Below are 13,444 nucleotides of genomic sequence, written 5' to 3'. Positions count from 1 at the left end.
CAGGTTGAGTTAGAAACAGTTGTGCTTATAGCCCTTCCTTCTCGCATACAGCGATATCAATGTTGGACAGTTTTGAGTGATGTTTTATTTCAGTCTTTGGGAAAACACTTTGCATATCTAAACACTGCTTTGTTTGCAAAGTCAGTACAAAGACTAAACTTTCATTGTTAGTTTACCGTTGATATGTGTGTCATTGGTATTAATCTCACTATGATAATAACTTTCGGTTATACAGTTTTTCCAGAGAGATATTATTATATAATACTTGTTGCAATGTTTATTTCAGTAGGTTATTTTATCGCGTATAATATCACGTAAGAGGGATGTTATTCCATTGTAGTTATATTCCATATATATATAAACGTTTATTCCTTTGCTTGATAAGACGTGAATGGGGATTTTCCGTCATCACCACGGTAGCTTTGGTTTTCTCGTGACCTTCCAAATTCACCTAATCATGAACGTATAAATTGTAATAGGTAGGTCGCCACAACTTTCTGTAATCCCCCTGTTGGTACCTAGAATACTTCATTTTGAGATAATCTTTTATTTTGGAATTTCACATTAAGCACAGCAAGACAGATCGTCAGGGTGCGTTTGCTATGACGTTATCAGTGCATACGTAGTTTTGTAGAATCCCTGAACATTTTGTAACAGGATGTCTGATTCCTTTTGTTTCCTGGACAACGGAAAGATAGTTAGGTTCTTTATGCACTTTCATTGGCATATACCGCATGGCAATTTTCAACGGTAAGGAACTGTTAAATTGCTTTGGAATCTTGTTTTTTTTCTGTCTATTATTATATTATGTAAATGTATGGAGTTTTTCATTGGATTGAACCTTTGCTGCTAGTTTTAGAGACTTGTACATAAAATAGAACTGAAAGTATTAATATTTTATATAAACACGAATAATTTTATTTGAGGTGGAAAGTCAGCGGACACTTCTTTTTATAACTGTCTGCCGTTTCTTCTATTCTCATTGTATCAGTAATTTTAGACATTTCAATAGGATTAAGTGTATGGTATATATAGGTGTAGAAAACTAAGCTATGTAGGCATTTCTTTTTTAGTTTTCACAGAATCGATCGATGCAGATAAATCCTTGAAATGAGATGAAATGCAAATAGCAAGATAGCTTGTTTAATCTTTATACCTCATAGATTTTATTCAGGTATGGTCTTGAAGCAAAATTGATATTTTCTGTTTGTTGGTAATATAACTGATCTAATCAGAAACACGTTGTGTATGTGAAAAAAAAAGGTGCGACCGAAAAAGATTGAGTGTTCGACTTAAAAGGAACGAAATCAAAATGTGCAGCTCAACTGGTTAGACTTTGACAACAAATATTCATTAATTAGTTGGTCAAGCCGCGTTTTCTGTTCAACTTGGGGCATGATGGTGGGTGAAACAAAATACACTGTCTATCTATGCCGTGGAAGCTACATCAATAGTTTCTTGTCATCACCCGCTTGCACTCGGTATAGTATCAAGCATGATTATTTACACGAATTGCTTAAGCTTGTATCATGTGATGCAAAACACTCTGTAATTACGAAAATTTCATAAAACTGAGCAAATTTGTGCTTAAAAGTTGGTAGTGAATAATAAATAATAATTGTCCATCCGCAGGTCCGCCAACCAGGAAGGGCCATAAAGATCTCAAAATACCTCAAAGCTTATATCTTCATTTAATCATAAAAAAAACGTAGATTTTGGTTTTTATTTGCATGTAGATGCTTGATACATCAAAAGTGATTGAAGTAATAATTTGATTAATAATTAATCTTTGCTACCTTAGAGGTTTAATAAATATTTGTTGTTGGTTTATTAACTTGTACTGTAAGCTTAAAACGGCTGCTGCTGTTCATGAGCTCTTTGTTGTCTTTATTTAGTTCTTGAAAATGATAAAAGAGGGAGAGAGAGATGAGCAGGCGGCGAGAATGTTTGCCCTTGGCTCGTGCTGGCTCTCGAAGCTCCTGTTCACGTGTACGGCTCTTTTTCAAAACTTGAGCAAGAAACTGATAATGTAATTTGATTGGCCTAACCGATACTTGTGTATCAGCACGTCCTTTCAACCTATAGTGTTGCTACACAAAATTAGGTGTCTTTATTCTGAATGATAAAAAAAGGAAAACCGTCCACTTTTACTCTTAGGTGAAACTTTAGCAAAACGGTTGGACCCATAGCTCACGTGACTTTTGGTGTAGGCATACTCAAATTTTTTGTCAACTTTGAGTCATTTGTGTTTAATACATTTGTTTGTTTTGAATTTCACGCAAAGTTAACAAGGACTATCTGCATCCTAATTTAGCAGTGTGAGACTAGAAGAAAGTGAATACCACCCACCGCACAACTCTAGGGCTACTGTTTTACCAACAAATAGTGAGGTTTATCATCACATTATAACACCCCCACGGCTGAAGGAGCGACCATGTTTGATACGACGAAAATTCGAACCAGCGAACTTCAGATTACGAGTTGAGCACACTAACCACCTGGCCAATGCCATGCCTCTTACTAACTTTGCATATGTTGGCTGTATTTAAACTAAATTTGACACCTAATTGTAAGTTGCAAAGATCTATCAGTGTTCAAAGTTTGTAAAAAATCCTAAAAGTTAAGTATATTTTTCTATCAAAGAAATTTCCCTACTTTCGGCCCGAAGAAAAAAAAATGTTATAACGTATAATTTATTTCAAAATTCCGCCATTTTGTTTGTTACTGCACTTTCAGAAATCGATACACTTAATGTACAAACACTATCTCATAGAGCACTAGATTTTGTTGTGACTGTTTGTGTTTTAGAACACAAGCACTAATTTCCTGTTATGGACATAAGTTAGCACGGGGAACAGTATATATATATATCTGATAATAATTATTTAATTTAGTACACGTAGCACTGGAAGTTTAACAGTAAGCGTACATTAATGTGTAGGTAGTTTGGGTAGAATATTCATGATGGACAAAGATGAAATGGACATCAGTTGCTTAGTTCAGTGTCACTTGTATTGTAGAAAGTCTTCGAGGACTAATCTAAAGTAGGTAGGAAGGACAACGTTTCAGAAGACTCGTATTCAAGCCGAACCTCAAGAACTTCATGTAATCCTTGTGACCTGTGTGCCCGTATATGTATATCGAACTTCGTGTAATCCTTATTGCATTCGTGTGTCCATAATATGTATGTCGTATTTATTCCGTGTAATCCTTGTTAGATAAGTGTATCCATAATATCCAAATTCTACTTCCTGCAGTCCTTATTACATACGTGTAATAAAGGCTTAATCTACTTACTTTTCGACCATTTTGTTTTTGTTCCGATGTTTAATGCTCTTCTTTTAGGTAATTTCTTAACAACATATCGATTATTGAAGGAAGACAAGTGTATTCGCTTATTTTCTTGTTAGACATTTATTTGAATAAATGTCCGTATTTTTCACTGTACAAATGTTCATCATTACCCTTATTCATTCTCGAGACATGTGCGAACACTGGAGTCCTTTCATGTACAGCTTTGGAATCATCAGCTATATATTTAAAAAAATATATATATTCGAAATACGTTTCTAGAAGGTTTTACATTTTCAAACAACAATATTAATGACAGTTTTACGTTGAAAACTTTAGTATGAGCAGTTTTGATGTGGAGTCTTTATTTGATGACATTTCATTTACAGTGAATATTGGCCTTACTACTAAATCTAGGTTAGCTAAGTGATGATACTGTAAATGGTTTTCCAGAAAATACTTTGAGGAGACTTCCGGAACTTGGTACTGAAGAGCGACACTTTATCTTTAACACTGAGTTAAATGAACAAACTTGGTGTGTTTATATGGGTTCTCTCTCTCTCTCTCTCTCTGTGTGTGTGTGTGTGTGTTTATATATATTGTAGACCGTAGGCTAGCTAACGTACTGTGTTACTAACATAAACAATGGTTGAATATTTGTCCTTCTGAATTTATTATACCGGGCACGTGAATAACAATTTACATATGTGCGTATGTGTTTATGTATATATATATATTTATACACGTCTCTAAACAGCGCGCCATCTTAAAATTTGCAGTCAAAATAAAAAAAAAATGAATTCAAACTTCATTATATTGGATACTTTTGTCGACATAGTACGACTAGTTTAGATTTTGGATGTTTTCATCTGAGGACATCTTAGATCGAATGCCAGTTTTAGAAATATTCTTCTCGTGCTCATCACAAGAAATGTAATTAAAAAATGACCCTTCATCTCATAACAACTCATCTTTGTTTCAGTTAGAACACTTCAACATCAGACAAACAGTCCAAAAATATTTTCCTCAGAACTTCAATGATAAAAATATAAAAAAGAACTTGATAAACTTTAAAGAACTAAAAATATTGTAGTTCTTTACAGAGCAAGAAAGCTTATCACAATTATAGTCCTGTCTTACTTAAGTGAAGGATCTTTTGTCCTAAGACGCCAACTTCTTTGTCATATGTAGATTCCTCCCACAGATTACTCTCAGAATTCTGTTCAGAAGTACTTTGGACTTTGTTGTCTGTCTGTCTTATAAAATTCTCAAAGTAATAAAATGCCTATTTTGTCTACAAATACTACTATTCTTCATGTCCAAAAACTATATCGATCATACCTGAAACTTACGTCCATGAATTTCTCAACACTGATCATCTGCTCTGTGTAACAACTCGTAAGTCCTAGCACATGTTCAAAGTGTGATTTTACTTTTAAAATATGAATAAATTGAAATTATTTTCCTCAGATCCTAATAGAAAATGCTTGGATAGCGAACACAGTGTGTCCAGTTTATAATGTTCAATGTTCTCGAATTGGTTAGTTACTATATATTTATAAACAAACATTATACACCTGTAATATGTTTTCCAGCTATCTGCTTCACATACTAAACTCATTATGCACATAAAAATTTAATTAAACATTTGGTTTCATCGTAAATTCGAAAATAAGTAAAATATTAATTTGGTTATAAGTAAAGAAAGCTGTTGAATAATATTGCAAACATTTTACATTAGATATTACATAGTCTTGTTTTTCTTTTTTTCATTTTCGTAAAGATGATAAGATATTTATGCTCTTATATTTGAGCTTCAATGAATTAACTTGTCCTGAATATTTTTGCCTCGGTACAGCGGCTCATAAAATGGCTGAGTTTTTCTTTCTTTTTTTTTCTTCTTCAAATTTTAGACCTTTAGCTCGTTCTTCCGTCATCTCTAGACCGGATTGAGATCTAATTACAGTTTTGAACTTAAAAATCAAACCCTTTTGATTGAAATATTTGACCACTCCCAATGTTTCTTAGATTAATCTACCTTAATTGTGCCTGGAATAATTTCTGTTAGAAAATAGGCTGGTAAGTATCCTGATGAGTAATACAATCGAATCGGAAATGCGCGAGCCCCTTCCTTGGTATTAATGATGCTCAAAAATATAGCTAACAAAGAGGAGAATAAAAGTCTTGGATCAATTTATCATAATTCAGCCAAAAAGAACCTCAAGTGCCGCGGCTATTGAGAATTCCCTGTTGTTTTAAAATTAGTTATCTTATGCAATATTTTTTCTACACATTAGGACTTTGACTGTTACTGAAGGAGGCTGAAACATATTAACGTATTGCAGCTCAATCATTGAAACCTTAATTTCATTTTATCCGTACAATATGTAGTGAACAAAATGCGAATAGTAATTTGTTTTCATTTGATAACGACGTAAGCAAGTTTCTTGTTGAATGCTGTATACCACTAGTGTGTAATTATCGACTCAAGGTGACGATTTATATTGCGTACTTAACTTGTGGGATAGTCTTCTTATCACGTACCGGTTACTTTATACATAGACATAGCACAAAATATGTTGTTTTACATTACAACGTACAAAACAGCATGGTTTTTTTACATGGTGTTGATACAGACGGATCTCCGTGGTCTTGGCTTTGTACTGTTTGTTACACCAGCTGTTTTCTGAGAATGTGGGTTGATTACGCTGGTTTTTGCGTCACCCCGTAAGTACCAAAGAATTACTTCTTCCGAGTAATTTCCATAAAACTGTGTATTGCTTTATTATTGTGAGTGTGTAACTCTGTATACAAGGTGGGTCAAAAAACATGACTTCTCAATATTTCTTTAATGTTTCTTGAATGCTTGAAATATTACCTAAGTAGTTTTCTTTAATATATAGCAAACATTTTCTTTATAACGCTACAAAAACTATTTGGAGAAAATCCTTTACTATACTTGCATATTAAACCTATTTCTTGTGTATGAAAGTATTTTAAAGCTTAAGTTTTTTTTATAAGTCTGTTTGGTTATTTTCTTTTTTTTTCTGGCCAGGCATGGCCAGGTGGTTAAGGCACTCGACTCGTTATCCGAAGGTCGCGGATTCGAATCTCCTTCACACCAAACATGCTCGCCTTTTCAGCCGTGGGGGCGTTATAATGTAACGTTTAATGCCACTATTCGTTGGTTAAAGAGTAACACAAGAGTTGGCGGTGGGTGGTGATGACTAATTGCCTTCCCTCTGGTCTTGCACTGCTAAATTAGGGAAGGCTAGCGCAGATAGCCCTCGAGTAGCTTTGCGCGAAATTCAAACCAAACATTTTTTTGCTATCCTACATTAATATAAATTACAGTCTCCTGAAAATGCAATCTGGTGGGTGGGACGTGTAATTCATATGCAGTTAGCAGATCACATGTATGCTCGGCCTTTAAGTCATGAGAACGTTATTATGTTCGGTCAATCCTACTCTTCGTTGGTAAAAGGTAGTCCAATAGTTAGCGGCTAGTGGTGTTAACTTGCTAACGTCTCTTTAATTTGTTACTTAATTAGACGTGGTTAGCAAAGATAGACCGCGAGTCGCTTTTCGCGAAATTCAACAGCGAACAAACTTGAAGGTGCAATGTTTGTCCCTCCGTTCTCCGTCTGATTGGTTACGACACTGGAATATAATAATTCTGACTACAATATTCAGTTTTATGTTACAATATTAATATTATTTCATGGGAATCTACAACAAACTGTTGTTTTATATAAGTTTTGCTGTTTCTATATTTTATGTAAGTACATAAGTTTAATCGTTTATTCTTCTGTTTAAATATAATACGGCATTTATGTTAAATTTAGCATCAAAAGGAAAGAGGGCGTAATGCATGTCTTCTTATCTCTTGATAGCTATATATGCTAAATAGTAAGTTAGATTATGATCAAGTTGTTCGATTCGGGTCTGCTGCTACTTATAAATGTTGACCCGTCAGATATACTTACCACTTCACAATATATATATCTTATATCCTAGTTTTATTTGTCTAGTTCTTGTCTTGTGCTACGCCGTTCGTCTTTATATATGTTAACATTTGTTGACATCGAAACAGGAAAGCATACGCACAAAAGAGAAACACTGTTGGAAAGATGGCTGAATCCATACGTCATTTCGAAGAGCCAGGGACGGAAGCTTGTGACAAGTGGAACATCGTATTTGTATATTGTGTTCTGCAAGTCTCAGCAGATATACAAGAGTAAAAAGAGTCTAAGCAAACAAAAGTAAGGACGTTTTAGTAAATGTAAAACATCATTATGAAAAGGTATTACTAATAACAGTACTATTGTATTTATTACAAATATGACCTGTTGGTTAGTAGTGTACAGAGTCGTACATTTAAGTGTCCATGGTTCGCATACCATTGAAGCAAAATCAGGCTCTTGACTTTGCGGCCGTATGTGCGCTACAAGAGTGGTATAATGCAACTTTTCGATTAAAATATCAAAACAGTTGGCCGAAGGTGTTTTTGAATAGCTGCATTCCCTGTCGTGCGTCAAATGAATTAGAAACGACTAACGTATATAGCCTTTGTGTATCTTTACGCACTTATTCCAAAAATAAATTATATTAAAAGTATGTATGTGTGTATCCAGACATACACATGTGGTGCCTTTAATTAATAATATAGTAAGAACTCTTTTTTTCATACTTATTACTTTAATTAGTTTTAATAAATATGTAAACATACGTAAAGCAAATTGGATGTGCATTTAAGAATTACGGTAAGGTGCTCGCGTGAACATTTTTTTTTCTTTTCAAAATGTATGAACAATTACTGACGAGCTATTGGTGGTATGAAACCTAAGTGTACAGCGAATTATAGCTACCATGCAGTATACCAACGTTACAAACCAATTCATGTCTTACGTGAGTTCAGTGTTTTCACGTTTTTTTATCTCTTCGTATAACTACATTATTTGTAGCAGAATACCACATTGCTTTTACTATGACTATTATTAATTTTGGTTTATTTTCAACTTAATTATTTTCTGTTTTCACGTTTTTGCTGTGATTTTGTTCTTAGATAAGTGAAGCATGCTTGTTTGTGACATTTTCAGATATTTTACCAGAAATTGAAACAGATTAGAAGCTTAAAGTAATGAGTTTTGAAGTTAAACATCATTGTTTATAGTTAAAATAATGGCGTTTGTAGTTAAACTCATTGTTTATAGTTAAAATAGTGACGTTTGAAGTTAAAATCATTGTTTATAGTTAAAATAGTGACGTTTGAAGTTAAAATCATTGTTTATAGTTAAAATAGTGACGTCTGAAGTTGAAACAAATATTCCAAGTTAAAGTTTCTGAACTTCTTCACCCATAAAATTAATATGCGTCTTTAGTACATAAACTATTGCATGGCCAGGTCGTTAGGGCGCTTGACTTGAAATCTGATGGTCACGGGCTCGAATCCCACCAAACATGCTCGCCCTTTCAGTCGTGGGGGAGGGCGTTATATGTAACGGTCATTCCAAATATTCGTTGGTAAACGAGTAGCTCAAGAGTTGGCTATGGGTGGTGATGACTAGTTTGCTTTGTTTGATTTGAAATTCGCGCAAAGCTACTCGAGGGCTATCAGCGCTAGCCGTCTTTAATTTTGCAGTGTAAGACTAGAAGCAAGGCAGCTAGTCACCACTAACTGTCAACTCTTGGGATACTCTTTTACCAACGAATAATGGGATTGACCGTTATATTATAACGCTCCACACGGCTGAAAGGGCGAGCATGTTTAGTGGGACGGGAATTCGAACCAGCGACCTTCGGATTACGAGTCGAGTGCCTTAACCCACCTGGCCATGCCGGGCCGGTGATGACTAACTTTCACTGCTAAATTAGGGACGGCTAGCGCAGGTAGCGCTCGTGTCGCTTTATGTGAAATTCCGGACGAAATATAAAACTTGCTCGTATTGGGTAACAAATTACATTATGTAATCAGCTGAATAGTGTAAGTATAGTTAATTTCAGCCCTCATCAAAGTTAGAGAATATTTTTCATACGAGTTTTGTGTTTACTAAGATGCTACATACGGATGTGAATCCGCGTCACAACAAACATGCTCGTCCTTTCAGCCGTGGAGGCGTTATAAGTCACGGCCAATCCCACTCATTATTCTTTGGTAAAAGAGTAATCCAAGATTTAGCGGTGGGTGGAGATGACTAGCTGCCTTCCGTCTAAATTAGGGATAGCTAGTGCAGGTAGTCCTCATGTAACTTTGCACGAAATTCAAAAACAAACAAACAAATGAAAGAGTGTAACGCTGTGCATGTATCCATAAAAATCGATACTATTGTGAATACGAGAGCCTTAACCTTCACATACCAGTTAGAAATGTATTAACACACCATCCAAAAAGTAAACAACAGTGACCACAACATTACTTACCGATGAATCACGCGGATTACAAGCATTGTTTAAATAAATAAACATGTATCGCTGTTTACTGAGTTCAAGGTTTAGAACGAAAGAGATATCAAATTAATGAAGCTACGTAGAACATGGTCAAAACGTTTGACACATTTTCTCGAGTTTTTGTGTATTAATAAGTGTGATGATGTTTAAGAATTGGTGCCACGTTCATAAGGTCTTGTGTGCTGTGTTATTCGTAACCTTTTTGTATTTTTTTTAGCATAACATCTGTAACGTGAATATACACGTTAAAACTATACCAATATTACTCAGACGTTTTCGCGTAGGATGGATTTACTTCATGTAGAAGCGTGGGAATTGGCACAGTCCCCAAACATACAAGGATAAATATTATGCATATTTTATACCAAATGAGGAAAAAACGAAACATTAAAACAGGATTTAACAGTGATGAAAAAAAGAAACCATATAACAATTCAAGCCATTCCTTCCATTAGAAACGGACTAGAAATAATCGACTTTAAAGGAACTATTGAGATTTCCATCCTGTAGATGGAGGGAAGCTGAAGTTTCAAGTAGCTGTAGCTCATATTGAATTAAAAAAGCTCATTTTAGTTCTTGTATGATTTATTGTTTAAAAACATTCTTTAACGCTAGATGGCTAAAAGACAGAAGGGTTTGAGATAGTCTTACATTACTATATGTAATTTAAATTAGTATAATTTTGAAGGATGAAACCTGTGTCAGTTAAATGTGATTTCATTGCTGACGATAATCGTATAGAATTAGAAATTGATAAATACATAAAGATAATTAATTATTTTAAAAAAAAAACATATGCGATTCTTAAAATGAAGGGATAGATTAATTATAAAGCCAGTTTTGTTTAGAGGGCTAGAATATTCATTTGATGGGGTCCTCCTACCCCTTAGACACCACCACAACGAATGTGGATAGAAATGAATCATTCCACGCAAAGATCCTGCCAAGAATCTTTCGAATCTTTATCACTGTTAAATATCCACAGATGGATCAGCGGTAAGGGTACTTACGCACTTGGAACTAAAATCTAATGATTGGTTCTCCCTAGACGACAGAGTGCAGATGGCACATTGTATACTTTTGTGTTGAAACAACAATAACAGAGACGTTCGACATCATAAAAAGCGCGCAAATGTTTTATTTTTATCTATTTACATATCTCCTGAAGACTTATAACGATAAAATTTGGGTTTCAGGTCCCATGACGGACAGAGAACAGATAGCATATGTTGTATTTTTGAGCACCATAGAAAACAAACAAACCTACTTTGGACGTGGTTTAGTTACGCGGGACATTCTTTGAACATATTCATGTGAAATAAAAACCGTGTAATAAAATAATACAAATTTCGCACAAGTAAAAGAATGCCGCAAAAATGTATTTCGTAGTGTCTGTTCCCTTGTGGGACAGCGATAAGTCTACGGATTTATAACGCTAAAATCAGGGGTTCGATTTCCCTCGGTGGACATAGCAGATTGTATAACGTGGCTTTGATATGGAAACACTCGCATATCACAGTTCTTAACTTTTTTTTTGAGGTGGTTTGATATCTGATTAAAAGTTAGCAAAAACATTTGATCGATTATTGTTTTCTCAGAAATACCAATAATTTCCCTTGAAAGAGGTCACCTGTTTTAACCACTCGCACCATTATACAATAGCATGTTGCCTGTCAGCCAGCCAGTCAGTATACAATACAATAACGTCACGTAAGAAACGTTTAACGTTTCAATTTTTACTTTCTTGACGTCAATAAAACGTGCGCATGCCATGAATCACGAGAAAAATTATGTACTCTGTAGACTACAACACAGCATGATATATGAAATTATTACTCTTAATTTTGGTTTTATTTACTCTTGAAACATAATACTTTCAAGGGCCCTGCGGAAGTACATTTAGTAAGTCTTCGCGGAAATAAAAAAAAGTTGTGTATTTTTTATACGTTATTCTTTGCGAATACCTTCTTATTTAACGGAAAACAAAACATAAGAAATTCACCCTATAAAATTCATGATTTGCACGTGATACTTGCCTAGCTCATACTAAGTTAATGATGTATTTGATCCGTTTACTTTTCTCTACTATAGCACACGCGGGGTTCGGGGTCTTGCTGTGTTGGATCTTACCAGTCACTGTTCCTGAAAACTGAAACAGATATTTACTTTTTGGCTTGGTATTTGAATAACATGATAGGTACAGAATTAAATATTTATGGGAAAGTAGTAAGATTTTGTGCTAATACCGTTGGGATTATTTTCTTACGTCATTACGTCTAATGAAGTAGATATCACGTGATCAATAATGCAAACTTAACGTAATCAATTTGGCCTAGCAAAATAGATCAAATATTCAGGCTATGTGCACTGTATTTCTAGCTGATCAATAAAATAACGAAAATACTGGAAAATAAATTAACTTTGAGACAAACACTCACTATGGATAAAAGAGAGAGCGAGTGATAGACATTTCTTGGAAGAGTAGCCCCAGTATGGTATGTGCATTGGAAGAAGCATAGATTAACAGAAAACGTTGCATAAATGACGAATTGCATTAGATTAATTGACTTTATTTTGCTTCAGTGCTTCTAAAATATATTTACTTTTTATCAAATTAGCCTTTTTTACAGACGTTGAAATAATTTCTTATTTCGTGGAAATCGCATAAGTGTAAAAGTTTTAAACTTTTAAAGCTGATAAGAGTAAAGGTTATTGGATTAGAGAAGTGACCATTGATTTGAGGGTAAGGTTGTCGTTAATTTCTGTGTTAAATGTTAGTAAAGTAAGATCTACATAGTGTCCTTCATGGAGTGTTGTGCATAATTCTTTTAATGGCTTGTGACATCTGGTTTTGTAGCAGATTTTCATATTGCCAGTTCGTGGGAAACATATGTACCCTTCATAACGGGTTTCAAATGGAACGGTTATATATGGAAAATTATAAGAGGATAGTAATATTTTGAACATATTGTCAAAAATATTGAAATAACGCACACTATAAAATACTATGTCGCGTTTAGTTACTGGAGTGTAGATTTAATCAGGGCTTTAATTACAGCCAAGACTAACGCTTTGTATCAACTGCTAATACATATCTACTGTAATAAACCAGCAGCATAAGAATATTTTCTAAGTATACTAACCTTTTTGGGTACTTTTTGTCTTCCATGCGATGCCCCAGATTGCTCCCTAGATGTTATATTAAATTCAAGCTGGGACGTTAGGTGGACGCAACAAAAAACAATCATTCGTTCAGGAACATCTAAATGTTGATTATCAAAAATGGTAAAGCGTTAGTTAGTTTTTCCCTCAATAAGAGAGAGGTGATCATGATTTGTAGTAATAATACACGGATGGATCCTTCAGTAAATGTTATGCACCGTTATTACACATGATATCCAAGGTTCGTTAACCACTTTTGTACAACAACTTTTGGTTGAGCGTCCTGAAGGCACAGAAGTTCATGGAAGTTGTCTGCAAATGGTATTGTATAAGTTGACGTTTGTACTTGCATTTTGCGGAGTTACTGGCATGTGGGCGTTGGGCAAGTGCTTTGTCTTGATAAAGCCATACTTTATTAGCACACATCTATCCTGGTGGCTCAGTTTTAATTCAATAAGCTAATGAAGCTTAAAACCAGGTTTCCATACCTGCAGTGGACAGAGCTTAGATATTCCATTGTTTAGCTTTACAAATAAAACATTAC

At 34.6% G+C, this 13,444-nt stretch overlaps 1 protein-coding gene across 6 annotated transcripts in view; it reads left to right on the top strand.

The window, feature by feature from the left end:
• LOC143240310 (eye-specific diacylglycerol kinase-like) overlaps positions 1–13,444 on the top strand; it is a 224,429-nt gene that overhangs the window by 37,642 nt on the left and 173,343 nt on the right. The window contains exons 1-2 of one of the 6 annotated variants that reach the window (XM_076482550.1): positions 598–750; positions 7,385–7,553. The exons of 1 other annotated variant lie outside the window; for it this stretch is intronic. In XM_076482550.1, coding sequence (XP_076338665.1) covers positions 735–750; positions 7,385–7,553 — 185 coding nt within the window. In that variant the 5' untranslated portion in view covers positions 598–734. Of the gene's footprint in view, positions 1–597; positions 751–7,322; positions 7,554–13,444 lie in introns of those variants that run through there. 4 more of the 6 variants (XM_076482548.1, XM_076482549.1, XM_076482552.1 and 1 more) reach the window with 4 other exon arrangements.

This window comes from Tachypleus tridentatus, chromosome 13 (genome assembly GCF_004210375.1).
Source record: "Tachypleus tridentatus isolate NWPU-2018 chromosome 13, ASM421037v1, whole genome shotgun sequence".
Taxonomy (NCBI): domain Eukaryota; kingdom Metazoa; phylum Arthropoda; class Merostomata; order Xiphosura; family Limulidae; genus Tachypleus; species Tachypleus tridentatus.
Note: the sequence above shows the minus strand (reverse complement) of the source record. Positions and strands in the feature narration are given on the sequence as shown.